Genomic DNA, 14,368 nt, shown 5'->3' on the forward strand with positions numbered 1-14,368 from the left:
GTGGGGGAATCTAGAACTAGGGGGCATAATTTCAGAATAAGGGGTCGCCCATTTAAGACGGAGATGCGGAGGAGTTTCTTCTGTCAGAGGATTGTGAATCTTTGGAATTCTCTACCCCAGAGAGCTGTGGAGACAGAGTCAGTGAATATATTCAAGGCAGAGATTGAGAGATATTTGAACTACAGGGAAGTCAAGGGTTATGGGGAGCGGGCGGGAAAGTGGCGTTAAGGCCAAGATCAGATCAGCCATGATCTTATTGAATGGTGGAGCAGGCTCGAGGGGCCAAATGGCCTCCTCCTGCTCCTATTTCTTATGTTCTTATGAAGCTCATCTCGGGGTCAAGTCGGATGCCAAGGTTGTGAACGGTCTGGTTCAGCCTCAGTGTGGCCAGGAAGAGGGATGGAGACAGTGGCTAGTGAACGGAAACATGCAGACGCTGTGTGAGTATCGAGATCACAAGCCCAACAATGGTGCCTATTACTCATTTTTAATTCAATAATCAGAAATGCAATTAGCCACATAGGGATTCGTATTGGACAACACTGAGCTAGGAAGGTGACCTGGATAAAGGAATCTTCCATCTCATACAATATGGTAGGGGACAAGCAACAAATGATGCATCTTGTTCGGTTCAGTACAGTATAGGGGCCAGAGAAGCATAACCGGCCAGGAGGATTGGATAGCGACCAAGAGTATGGAACCTGGCCAGTGAATGGCCCTGTCGTAGGTCCACATCAACTGCAGCCCCAGGTTATATCCACCATCAGCGATGTGTAAGTGCACCGTGCTATTCATTCATTAACTGAGTCCGGCGCTTTTATTCCTCAATTCTCTCCCCTCTTCTGCTGATTGTTGAAGCACTGCGGCCCAGCCAATGAGTGTTGGCTGGCTGTTCAACTAATGGGAGTATCATTAACAGACACACACTCAGAGACACTCACAAACTCACACCCACACACCTCACACAGACAGACACTCAAACTCACACACACCCTCCAGCAGGGGTCACAGGTGAGTGATCAGGAATGGGACTGTCCAATTTCTAGTTGGTTTTTATTTTTCAGAATCAGCAAATTCAGCACAGATTAGAGTGTGACATTTGCAACGAGAGCTATGAGCACGCCAGCAGAGTCTCGGTTTAGCAGTGTGTTCACACCAGGGAGCGTCCTACAGGTCCATCACAGGGGACTCGTGTACCAGTGTGTCACTCGGTCTTGCTGCCTCAGCAGACACAGACCGACTCACACCTGGGGAGGGGAGGGGGAAAGTTCACTCGGTGCGGGAAGTCTTTCACCAGTTCCACTGGTGGTCCCGAGTCCAGATCATTTATGTAAATGGTGAACAACAGTGGTCCCAGCAGCGATCCTTGTGGAACACCACTCCCATCTTTCACCACCCCTATCACTGTTTACTGTTTTGTAGCCATCTTGCTATCCATTCTGCTACTTGTCGCCTGACTCCACATGTTGTGACCTTAGTCATGAGTCTACTGTGCGGTACCTTATCGAAGGCATTTTGAAAATCCAAATATATTACGTCCACTACATTACCCTTGTCTACTCTTTGTTACTTCTTCAAAGAATTCAATACGGTTGGTCAAGCATGACCATCCCTTTTGAAATCTGTGCTGACTACTCGATTATATTTTCAGTTTCTAGTTTTTCTATTACATCTCCGAGTAGAGATTCCATTATCTTTCATACCACTGACATTAAGCTAATTGGTCTGTAGCTTCCGGGACTTATTCTATCTCCCTTTTTATATATAGGAATCACATCAGCTGTCCGCCAGTCCTCTGGCACTATTCCCTTTTCTAATGAATTTTTATATATCTATGTAATAGTGCCTCTGCTGTCTTTTCCCGAACTTCTTTTAATATGTACGGATGCAATCCATCCGGACCACGGGTTTTACTGTCTCTAAGTTTGATTCGTTTATCAATTATCTCTCCCTTTTCTATCTTAAAAGTCTTTATATATTTTTTGATTTCTTCGAATGTCATGCCCACCTCGTTAGTCTCCCTGGTAAATACAGAGGCAAAGTAATTATTTAATTTTTCTGCGAGTTTATCGGGTGTAACTTTTTTGGCATAATACAAAACAATGAGTATGGTACGCTTCCCCGTTTCAGTGGATTGTCTTGGGCTAAATATCCAGTCCTCGCAGACAGACAGCCAGTGCCCCGCCGGCTGCCATCTTCATGACCAGAAAGGAGATTCTATACAAAATGACAGTTCCAGGCTTCACTTGAAAAAAAAATCCTTTATTGTACAGAATTCACTCTGTAGGTTCACGAGCTTCACGACAACTGTTAAAAAGTGTGAACAATTCACAATCACATAGGACCTTTCACACAAGGAGAATAATTCGAACCAATTCTATACATTGAGCTATTCCAACATTGGTGGAAAAATGTTTCACATTGAAAAAGACGATGTATTAATTAAAAAGGTTGTCATTCACATGAGAATCAATCGGGAACATCAATCAGCAAGAACCAGCCATTGGACAGCAGCTCTGACGAGAAGCTGAACAACTGCCTGAGATAGGGGGGAGCGAGGGAGGGGGCAGCGAGAGAGGGGGGAGCGAGGGAGGGGGCAGCGAGAGAGGGGGGAGCGAGAGAGAGGGGGAGCGCGAGAGAGAGAGAGAGAGGGGGAGCGCGAGAGAGAGAGAGAGAGAGAGGGGGGAGCGATAGAGAGAGGGGGGAGCGAGAGAGAGAGAGGGGGGGAGCGAGAGAGAGAGGGGGGAGCGAGAGAGGGGGGAGCGAGAGAGGGGGGAGCGAGAGAGGGGGGAGCGAGAGAGGGGGGAGCGAGAGAGGGGGGAGCGAGAGAGAGAGGGGGGAGCGAGAGAGAGAGGGGGGAGCGAGAGAGAGAGGGGGGAGCGAGAGAGAGAGGGGGGAGCGAGAGAGAGAGGGGGGAGCGAGAGAGAGAGGGGGGAGCGAGAGAGAGAGGGGGGAGCGAGAGAGAGAGGGGGGAGCGAGCGAGAGAGGGGGGAGCGAGCGAGAGAGGGGGGAGCGAGCGAGAGAGGGGGGAGCGAGAGAGAGAGGGGGGAGCGAGAGAGAGAGGGGGGAGCGAGAGAGAGAGGGGGGAGCGAGAGAGAGAGGGGGGAGCGAGAGAGAGAGGGGGGAGCGAGAGAGAGAGGGGGGAGCGAGAGAGGGGGGAGAGAGAGGGGGGAGCGAGAGAGAGAGGGGGGAGCGAGAGAGAGGGGGGAGCGAGAGAGGGGGGAGCGAGAGAGGGGGGAGCGAGAGAGAGAGGGGAGCGAGAGAGAGAGGGGGGAGCGAGAGAGAGAGAGGGGGAGCGAGACAGAGAGGGGGGAGCGAGAGAGAGAGAGAGGGGGGAGCGAGAGAGAGAGAGAGGGGGGAGCGAGAGAGAGAGAGAGGGGGGAGCGAGAGAGAGAGAGAGGGGGGAGCGAGAGAGAGAGAGAGGGGGGAGCGAGAGAGGGGGCAGCGAGAGAGGGGGCAGCGAGAGAGAGAGAGGGGGAGCGCGAGAGAGAGGGGGAGCGCGAGAGAGAGAGGGGGGAGCGAGAGAGAGAGGGGGGGAGCGAGAGAGGGGGGGAGCGAGAGAGGGGGGGAGCGAGAGAGGGGGGGAGCGAGAGAGAGAGAGGGGGGAGCGAGAGAGAGAGAGGGGGGAGCGAGAGAGAGAGAGGGGGGAGCGAGAGAGAGAGGGGGGAGCGAGAGAGGGGGGAGCGAGAGAGAGAGGGGGGAGCGAGAGAGAGGGGAGCGAGAGAGGGGGGAGCGAGAGAGGGGGGAGCGAGAGAGAGAGAGGGGGAGCGAGACAGAGAGAGGGGGGAAGCGAGACAGAGAGAGGGGGGGAGCGAGACAGAGAGAGGGGGGGAGCGAGACAGAGAGAGGGGGGGAGCGAGAGAGAGAGAGAGGGGGGAGCGAGAGAGAGAGGGGGGAGCGAGAGAGAGAGGGGGGGAGCGAGAGAGAGGGGGGAGCGAGAGAGAGAGGGGGGAGCGAGAGAGAGAGAGGGGAGCGAGAGAGAGGGGAGCGAGAGAGAGAGGGGGGAGCGAGAGAGAGAGGGGGGAGCGAGAGAGAGAGAGAGAGAGAGGGAGCGAGAGAGAGAGAGGGGGGAGCGAGAGAGAGAGAGGGGGGAGCGAGAGAGAGAGAGGGGGGAGCGAGAGAGAGAGAGGGGGGAGCGAGAGAGAGGGGGGAGCGAGAGAGAGGGGGGAGCGAGAGAGAGGGGGGAGCGAGAGAGAGAGAGGGGGGAGCGAGAGAGAGAGAGGGGGGAGAGAGAGGGGGGAGTGAGAGAGAGAGAGGGGGAGCGAGCGAGAGAGAGGGGGGAGAGAGAGGGGGGAGTGAGAGAGAGAGAGGGGGGAGCGAGCGAGAGAGAGGGGGGAGCGAGCGAGAGAGAGGGGGGAGCGAGAGAGAGAGAGGGGGGAGCGAGAGAGAGGGGGGAGCGAGAGAGAGAGGGGGGAGCGAGAGAGAGAGAGGGGGGAGCGAGAGAGAGGGGGGAGCGAGAGAGAGGGAGGGGGGAACGAGAGAGAGAGAGGGGGGAACGAGAGAGAGAGAGGGGGGAGCGAGAGAGAGAGGGGGGAGCGAGAGAGAGAGAGGGGGGAGCGAGAGAGAGGGGGGAGCGAGAGAGGGGAGAGAGAGAGAGAGAGAAAGGGGAGCGAGGGGGGCGGGCGGGCGAGCGAGAGAGAGGGGGGCGAGAGGGGGGAGGGGAGGCGAGCGGGGGGGCGGGGGAGAGAGAGCAGAGGGAGGGGGAGGAAGAAAGAGTGAGGGGAGAAAGAGGGTGAGGGAGAGAGAGAGGGAGAAAAGGAGGGAGGGAGGCAGGGAAGGAGGGAGAGAGTTTTTTGAACTTTAGTTGTGGCCAGATAGATGCAGTGGGTTCTTCCAATCCTGTACATTCCTGTGATGTCTAACTCAGGTAGCACATACACTGCATCTGTTTGTCAGCTGTGGCCTCTATGGGACAGTCGGGGTGGATTATTAAGATATGGGTGGGGTGTGGAGGGACAGGGAGGCGATCCTGTCACGTGTGTGTCCAGGGTCCTGGATGGCCCAATATTTCCGATGATACACTAAACGAGATCTGAGCTGCCCATTTAGGTGGACGTTGTAAGCCCTGTGGCACTAAAGAGCTTGCCTGGCGTCCCGGGCAACATTCACCCTTCAACATATCCCACCAAAGACAGGCTAACTGGCCATGTGGCTGATTGTGGAACAGCCCAGGTGCAGTGTCTGCGGATACAGGGCACTGGCTGTGTTGTAAACGACCAACAGAACACGCCACAATTTCTGACCAAACCTTACATGTTTGGTGAATTTTGTATTTGCCCAGCCAAAGGCTGCCAGCAGTGGGCAATGGAACATTCACCCACCTTCCTCACCCAGTGTTAGGATCAGGATAGTTAGGTGCTGTAATCGAGCCACCTGGTGGACTACTGATGTATATAATAATAAAGCCATGTGCAGTACAGTTCTTACCGGAAGCCATGTTGTGCTGTTTTATATATATATATATATATATATATATATATGCTATGTCTCAAGATATCGCAGAATTGGCGATGAGGTTGCGATTACGGATTCCCTAGCTGAAGTTTTTGTTGGAGGATAATCCTGCCAACTGACGGAGGGACTGTTAGAGGTTCTTCGTTTTGCATAAAAACTTAAAAATCCGAGGTAAATTTCGAGCACGTGGCTGAACTGTCGACATTGCCAGAGTCCAGACGGCCGCGCCTATGGGAATAATAGGGCGCTTGGGTGAGTTCCAACGCGAGACTCTTTCGGAGCGCCTAGAAATATTTTTCATCGCGAATAGTATCGTCAAAGTCCCCGATGATGTAAACCGTAACCGGGCAGTTTTAGAAATGAAACGGGCTTTTTTTTGACTGAAGCATACCGAGGTGTATGAAACCCTGAAAAATGTGCTTGTTCCCACCAAGTCGAAGGACACGCCTGAAGGAAATCCTAACCAAGTTAAAACAGCACTGCAGTCCTGAGCCCCTGGAAATTGCTGAAAGTTATCGTTTTGGAACATGTGATCAATTAAATGACGAGGGTATCAGTGAGTACATTGTAGCTTTAAAAAAAGCTATCCAGTCACTGTCATTTTGGAAACTTTCAGGACTGAGCTTTGCATGACCGCTTCGTAAACTGTTGACGACCCCTAACTTGACTTTTGTCTTAGCTTGTCAGACAGCTATGTCGATGGATATGGCCGACCGATACTCCCGAGAGTTCCGCACCATTTCCAGTCATCAGACAACCGAGGTGAATCGGCTGCAGGCTAAAAGTAAAAGGCAGTTGGGCCCCAAGGCCTCAGCAACTGGCCAAGCTAACAGTGCATTGAAGTCATGCAATCGGTGCCTGGGACAACACATTGCTCAAAGCTGTCCATATGTGAAGGCAGAGTGTTTCTACTGCAAGAAAGCTGGGCATCTTGTGAAGGCGTGCCGACAGAAGAGTAAACCGACTGGCAATGCTAGAAGAAGAAATTGGCAGACACCACATACTGTTGAAGAGAAGCAGCAGGGCGAAGAGTTTCTGGAGATTCACGTCATCAGGAGCATGAAGGTATCTAACAGCGACTCTCGAGATATCGTCATCCAAGTAGATGTCGCAGGAACCAGGATACCCATGGAAATAGACACTGGTGCATCCGTGAGCGTAGTACCGGAATCGCTATAGCGTGACAAGTTGCGTGATTATCGACTAGAGAAATCAAAGGTAGAGCTGCGAGGCTACTCAGGAGAGCAAATCCCTGTAGTAGGAGGCGTCACCATACCAGTGATTAGTGTCAAAGCTTACATCTCATAGTAGTAGCAGGAGACAAGCTTGCCTTGATAGGTAGAAATTGGTTGGGATCACTGAAGCTGAATTGGAATTAGATTGTGTGTGTGGAAGTGAAATTTGCGTCAAAAGATGATGTCATCAAGCAGTATCCGAAGGTGTTCAGCGAAATGGGCAGTCCGATCCAAGACTTCAAGGCGAGTGTCACCGAGTGCAGAAGGACGCAAGACCAGTTTACTGCAAGCCACGTCCCGTACCAGGAGAAAGTTGAGCAAGAACTCAAAAGACTAGAAACTGAGAACATTATCTCTAAGGTAGATCTGAGTAATTGGGCTACACCCATTGTTGTACCCAAGTCAGATGGTAAGGTAAGGTTGTGTGGTGATTATAAGGTAACCGTAAACCAGGTTCTAGAGTGTAATCTACCCAATACGTTGCCAAATGTGGAAGATATGTTCACAACGCTGACAGGTGGCCAGATCTTCTCAAAGTTAGATCTAAAACGCCTACCTACAACTTGAGTTAGATGAAGAGTCCAAGTCAGGCTTGACTATAAATACTCACTGAGGCCTGTATCAGTTCAATAGGCTACCATTTGGAGTGTCTTCTGCCCCAGACATTTTCCAGGGGGTGATGAACCAAATTTTGCAAGGGATTGAAGGGGTCGTGTCTTATTTGGATGACATACTCATTTCAGCACCAAACAGGCAAATCCATGATGAGGTGTTGAATGAAGTGCTCAAATGACAAGAGAAGCACGAGTGACAGTTCGCAAATGTGAGTTGTTTCAAAACTCAGTGGAGTACTTAGGGCACAGAGTAGACAGATGGTTTACATCCAACCAAGGGAAAGGATGCAATCAAAAATGCACCCACTCCCAAGAATGTCTCTGAACTTCGATCATATATGGGTCTTTTGAATTATTACGGAAAGTTCCTCCCAAACTTGGCTACATTGTTACATCCACTGAATGAGCTGTTGAGAAAACAGGTCCCTTGGAAGTGGTCAAAAGAATGCGACACAGCATTCAAAGAGTGTAAAAGCCAGTTAGTAAAGAGTACCATGTTAGTTCACTATGATGTATCTAAGGAGATCAAGCTAGCGTGTGGCACCTCTCCGAACAGAGTTGGGGAAGTGATCTCTCATGTACTAGATAGCGGGGAGGAGAGACCAACTGTTTTTGCTTCACGCACTCTCAGTGCCAGTTAGCGGAATTATGCGCAGATCGAAAGGGAAGCTTTGTCATTGATTTTTGGGGTCAAGAAGTTTCACAATTACTTATTTGGTCGTAAGTTTACCGTAGTTACTGACCATAAGCCCAACAGCAATCCTCCATCCAAAACCCCCAGTTCCGGGCTTTGATTTTGTCAGCATATACGTATGACATTGAGTACAGACAATCAGCTGATCACAGTAATGCTGCTGCTATGCCCAGGTTGCCAACCCCATCATAAGTTACAGCCAAAAAGGAAAAGTGTTCTATTTTTCATACATTGATGAGCTGCCAGTCACAGCTGAAGAGATTGTTAGGGCAACCAAACGTGACCCAATTATGTCAAAGGTGTATGATTACATAGCAAATGGATGGCCAAACCAGGTATCAGAGGAAACTATCCTTCCATACTTCGTTTGTAGGAATGAATTGTCAGTGGATAAAGATTGTATCATGTGGGAAAGCAAGAGTGGTTATCCCAAATAGGTTCAGGTCTAAATTGTTAGGAAATCTTCATGACCAGCACCTGGGAATGTGGCAAAAACAGGAAGGCAGCTTCTTGCATCTGAATGGCAATAGATTGGGAGAAGGGGAAGTGCAACGAGACCTGGGTGTCCTTGTGCACCAGTCGCTGAAGGTAAGCATGCAGGTGCAGCAGGCGGTTAAGGCGGCAAATGGTATGTTGGCCTTCATAGCGAGAGGGTTCGAGTACAAGAACAAGGATGTCTTGCTGCAGTTCTACAGGGCCTTGGTGAGACCACACCTTGAGTATTGTGTGCAGTTTTGGTCGCCTTATCTGAGGAAGGATGTTCTTGCCATAGAGGGAGTGCAGCGAAGATTCACCAGACTGATACCTGGGATGGCAGGAATGACGTATCAGGAGAGACTGGGTCGATTGGGCTTATACTCGCTGGTGTTTAGAAGAATGAGAGGGGATCTCATTGAAACTTATAAAATTCTAACAGGACTAGACAGACTAGATGCAGGAAGGATGTTCCCGATGGCGGGGGAGTCCAGAACCAGGGGTCACAGTCTAAGGATAAGGGGTAAGCCATTTAGGACAGAGATGAGGAGGAATTTCTTCACCCAGACAGTGGTGAACCTGTGGAATTCTCTACCACAGAAGACAGTTGAGGCCAATTCATTAAATATATTCAAGAAGGAGTTAGATATATTTCTTAAGGCTAAAGGGATCAAGGGATATGGGGAGAAGGCAGGGACAGGGTACTGAGTTTGGACGATCAGCCATGATCTCATTGAATGGCGGAGCAGGCTCGAGGGGCTGAATGGCCTGCTCCTATCTTCTATGTTTCTATGTGCTTGACCAAGAGCTTTGCACGCAGTTACTTATGGTGGCCAGGTTTAGATAAAGAGATAGAGTACATAGTCAGTCAGTGTACAACATGTCAATCGGTGAGCAAGAAACCACCATCAGTACCATTACAGCCATGGAAATGGCCTCCCAGGGTGAGGCAAAGGTTACATGTAGATTTTGCTGAGCTAGAAGGACAGCAATTGTTCATAGTGATGGATAGTCACTCGAAGTGGGTAGAGGTGTTTCCGATGCGGATAATAACAAGAAGCAAAACACTGGACAATTTGCAAAGATTGTTTTCTTCATACGGCCGCCCAGAAGAAATTGTGTTTGATAATGGGCCGCAATTTTGTTCAGAAGAGTTCACACCGTTTCTGCTCATGAACTGTGTGACGTTGGGCCACAAACTGGCAAATTTTCTGATTACCTATTGCTCCTCATACCACTACTGGTAGAAAACCAGCAGAGTTGTTTCTCAACGACAGCCACGAACCAGGTTCTCGTTGTTAAAGACAAACTCGGCACAGTCCATAGAAGAGAAACAATCGAGGCAGAAAAGGAGTCATGATAAAGGTAGAGTTACAGAGAGAAGTGTGAAGTTGAACCAGAAGGCTAGAGTGAAGAACCATCACCATAAATGGTTACCAGGTTACATATTTGGTCAAGATGGACAGGTTAGGTTTGTTCACATTGTTCATACCACGAGTTGAATATACCATACATTTGCTATGATTAACTTCTTCAATAAGGAGGGAGAAGTGTCATAGAGCCACCTGGTGGACTACTGATGCATATAATAATAAAGCCATATGCAGTACTGTTCTTACCGGAAGCCATGTTGTACTGTTATTTATATATGCTGTATCTCAAGATATCACAGGTACAGCACAGAGAAAAACACGCCTTAACCCCAACTTCAGCAGAGCACCGGCCACTGCAAGTGAGACGATCACCACCGACCACACTATCCTGGTGAGCTCTTTTGAGTGATGGTAACAAATGGTGAGCAGTTCAGTGATTCTGGTTTGCACACACTAGGAAGTGGGCTCAGGTTAGTTAGACTCATTTCATATTAAGACCCTTATAGGCCGCAGAGAGAGGAGAGTCACTGGGTACAATCTAGGTCTCCTCGGACCTGGGGGAATCTCGCCAGTCTGTGACTTGTGGCGTACGGTCGTGCTGTTACCAGCGGACGAGATGATGAACTCACTGACCTACATTGGCTCCCAGTTTAGCAATGCCTCGATTTCAAAATTCTCATTCTTGTTTTCACATCCCTCCATGGCCTCGCCTGTCCTGATCTCTCTAACCACCTCCAGCTACAACCCTCCGAGATCTCTGCACTCCTCCAATTCTGGCCTCTTGCGCATCCTCAATTTTAATCACCTTCAGCTGCCGAGGCCCTAAGCTCTGGAATTCCCTCCCTAAACCTCTCCCTTCTCCTTTAAGACGCTCCTTAAAACCTACCTTTATCCAAGCTTTTGGTCACCTGTCCTAATATCTGCTTCTGTGTCTTGGTGTCAATTGTTGTTTAATACTTGCGCCTGTGAAGCACCTTGGTAAGTTTTACTATGTTAAAGGCGCTATATAAATGCAAGTTGTTGTTGTTGTTGGTGGTGTTGTTGAACGAACCAGTTCCAGCAAACAATGTGGATCCAGTCCAGTCCAGTGGGCTGCAGCAGGACCCCCGAATGAGCGTTGGGCATTGAAGCCAACTGTTCAACGCCTGGTGCCTCAGCTTAGATGAGCTAACTGAGCACGGACCATGGACGGAGCCGAGGGCCTCCCTGACTGGCGTTCACTCAGCTGACATGAAATGTCCCTCAGGTACTCCACACAGTCTCGCCAACTGCCCTGGTCAAATATTTGTTCACCATCTTTATGTGAAACCATCCTGTAACTCTACAGGTACATTTCAGCCCAGTTTGTCTTTCCTCCCCCATTCAAATGCTCTGTTCAGCTTAATATCACCGCACGGATTATAACATGGTGTTAACACTGTGAGGTTACACTGTAAATGCCTCACAGAATATAGAAGAAATTATTTACATTTATATAATCCCTGGTCAAATCTCAATGTCCCAAAACCCTTCACAGCCCACAAATTATTTGCGAAGTGTAGGGACTGTTATCTTGTTCGGCAATCATATGTCCAAAGTCCCACAAATTGAGATAAACGACCAGTTAATCTGTGTCAGGTGGTCCAGGGATGAATGTTGGCCCAGGACACAAGACAGAACTCCCTTCTCTCCTTCAAATCGTGTCATGGGATCTTTTACATCAACAACTCGCACTCAGATACCACCCCTTTAATGGGGAAAAAACATCCCAAAGTCCTTCACAAACCAATGAAGGAGATATTCGGAGGAGCGACCAAAAGAGGTGGGCTTCAAGGAGGGTCTTAGAAAAGAAAGACTTGCATTTATATAGCGCCTTTCACGAACTCAGGACACTCCGAAGCGCTTTACAGCCAATGAAGTACTTTTGAAGTGTAGTCACTGTTGTAATGTGGGAAACGCAGCAGCCAATTTGCACACAGCAAGGTCCCACAAACAGCAATGTGATGATGACCAGGTAATCTGTTTTTGTGATGTTGATTGAGGGATAAATATTGGCCAGGGCACCGGGAAGAACTCCCATACTCCTCTTTGAAATAGTGCCATGGGATCTTTTACATCCACCCTAGAGAGCAGGCGGGGCCTCGGTTTAATGTCTCATCTGAAAGATGGCACCTCCGACAGTGAAGCACCTCCCTCAGTACTGCACTGAAGTGTCAGCCTGGATTTTGTGATCAAGTCTCTGGAGTGGGACTTGAACCCACAACTTTCTGACTCAGAGGCGAGAGGGCTACCCAGTGAGCCACGGCTGACACTTAACAGGAGAGGGAGGGAGCACTTGCCTGCTGTGTATTTCCAACATTTTCTATTTTTATCTTCATTTTTCAGGCTCTCTCTCTCAGCAGTAGTCTGATAAGGGAAGGATACTACGCAAGATGCTGTACGGAGCCGTACTGACCAAGCAAGCCCCAGGCTCCATTCCAGACCTGCAATGAAAGAGCTGATCTCAGTCAGCCAGCCAGAGGGGGTACAATTATTCACGGTATCCCCGGGCCAGCGAGAGGAAAAGAAAAGTCTGCCCGATCATTGTCCAGCGATTCCTGTTGCACAGTATGAGGACGTCATGATCTCACTGAATGGCAGAACAGGGTCGAGGGGCTGAATGGCCTCCTTCTGTTCCTACATCAGCCACGGGCAGGATCAGGCTGGACGGCGACACCTTCTATTGTCCACTAGCCTGTCCACACCACTGTCCAGGCTCCTTTGTGAAGAACGGATGCCCAGACTAATGACCAGAGGAGTGTCAGTACCCGTGGAACAGTATGGACAAAGCTCACCATATTACTCAAACACTCTCTCATCATAAACACACCTCCTGCACGTTAAGATCAGGAATACCGTCCTCTTTAACGCACTTCTCTGTCCACTCATTCTGCAACTGGTCTCCCCTTCCTACTCCTCATGGTTAGACCCGTATCCATTGGTAATTGGACCCTTCACTGAAGGGAACAATTGGCCAATTCCCATCACAAATCTTGAAAGCTTTACCGAGATCGCCACAAAATCTCTCTCCCGAAGATCACAAGCCAAATTTCACTGATCTTCACACATAAAAATTAGTTTACTTCAAAGCTGAATCAAAGGCTTGTCGATAGCTCACTGTGCAGTGGTGATCAGGGTGTGTGTGTGTGTGTGTGTGTGTGTGTGTGTGTCGCATGTATGTGTGCACAAACATACAGAAGCTGTGTCCGAGTATGGGAAGAGAAAGCAACCTTAATTCCAGACCCCTGGGATCATGCGGAATGTGGGCATTCACGTTGGACTTGGAGCCGCTCTCGCTGTAAGTACGAAGGGTCTAAAATCATTTCTGATGCATATCTTCAACATCACATGTCTCGTTGGGTGGAGCCGATAATATCTCCTCCCTTGTGTGACTCACTGAAAATAATGTAGGAAACACCAGTGAGCGATTTTAGAGGGCACAGTAATAAAAAGGTGATAAGGGGACACACACAGTAATAAAAGGGGATAGAGGACACAGTAATAAAAGGGGATATAGAACAGTAATAAAAGGGGATAGAGGACACAGTAATAAAAGGGGATAGAGGACACAGTAATAAAAGGGGATAGAGGACACAGTAATAAGAGGGGAGGACACAGTAATAAAAGGGGATAGAGGACACAGTAATAAAAGGGGATAGAGGACACAGTAATAAATGGGGATAGAGGACACAGTAATAAAAGGGGATATAGAACAGTAATAAAAGGGGATAGAGGACACAGTAATAAGGGGATAGAGGACACAGTAATAAGAGGGGATAGAGGACAGTAATAAGAGGGGATAGAGGACACAGTAATAAGAGGATAGAGGACACAGTAATAAAAGAGGATAGAGGACACAGTAATAAAAAGGGATAGAGGACACCGTAATAAAAGGGGATAGAGGACACCGTAATAAAAGGGGATACAAGACACAGTAATAAAAAGGGATAGAGGACACAGTAATAAGAGGGGATAGAGGACACCGTAATAAAAGGGGATAGATAACAGTAATAAAAGGGGATAGAGGACACAGTAATAAGGGGATAGAGGACACAGTAATAAGGGGATAGAGGACACAGTAATAAGAGGGGATAGAGGACACAGCAATAAGAGCAGATAGAGGACACAGCAATAAGTGGATAGAGGACACAGTAATAAAAAAGGATAGAGGACACAATAATAAAAAAGGACAGAGGACACAGTAATAAAAGGGGATAGAGGACACCGTAATAAAAGGGGATAGAGGACACCGTAATAAAAGGGGATAGAGGACACCGTAATAAAAGGGGATAGAGGACACCGTAATAAAAGGGGATAGAGGACACCGTAATAAAAGGGGATAGAGGACACCGTAATAAAAGGGGGTAGAGGACACCGTAATAAAAGGGGATAGAGGACACAGTAAAAAAAGGGGATAGAGGACACCGTAATAAAAGGGGATAGAGGACACAGTAATAAGAAGGGATAGAGGACACAGTAATAAGAGGGGATAGAGGACACCATAAT

The 14,368-nt window shown here is 49.0% G+C and overlaps 1 protein-coding gene across 1 annotated transcript in view; it reads right to left on the minus strand.

The window, feature by feature from the left end:
* Nucleotides 1-5,446: 5,446 nt before the first annotated feature.
* The window catches only part of LOC147095561 (uncharacterized), a 92,527-nt gene continuing 83,605 nt past the window's right edge, over nucleotides 5,447-14,368 (minus strand). The window contains exon 7 of the mRNA XM_085973661.1: nucleotides 5,447-13,258. Within this exon, the coding sequence (XP_085829787.1) occupies nucleotides 13,182-13,258 (77 nt within the window). The 3' untranslated portion in view covers nucleotides 5,447-13,181. The remainder of the gene's footprint in view (nucleotides 13,259-14,368) is intronic.

The sequence above is a fragment of the Somniosus microcephalus genome, unplaced genomic scaffold, assembly GCF_052327205.1.
Source record: "Somniosus microcephalus isolate GS21.2 unplaced genomic scaffold, FLI_Smic_1.0 unresolved_chr1, whole genome shotgun sequence".
In the NCBI taxonomy this organism is placed as follows: Eukaryota; Metazoa; Chordata; class Chondrichthyes; order Squaliformes; family Somniosidae; genus Somniosus; species Somniosus microcephalus.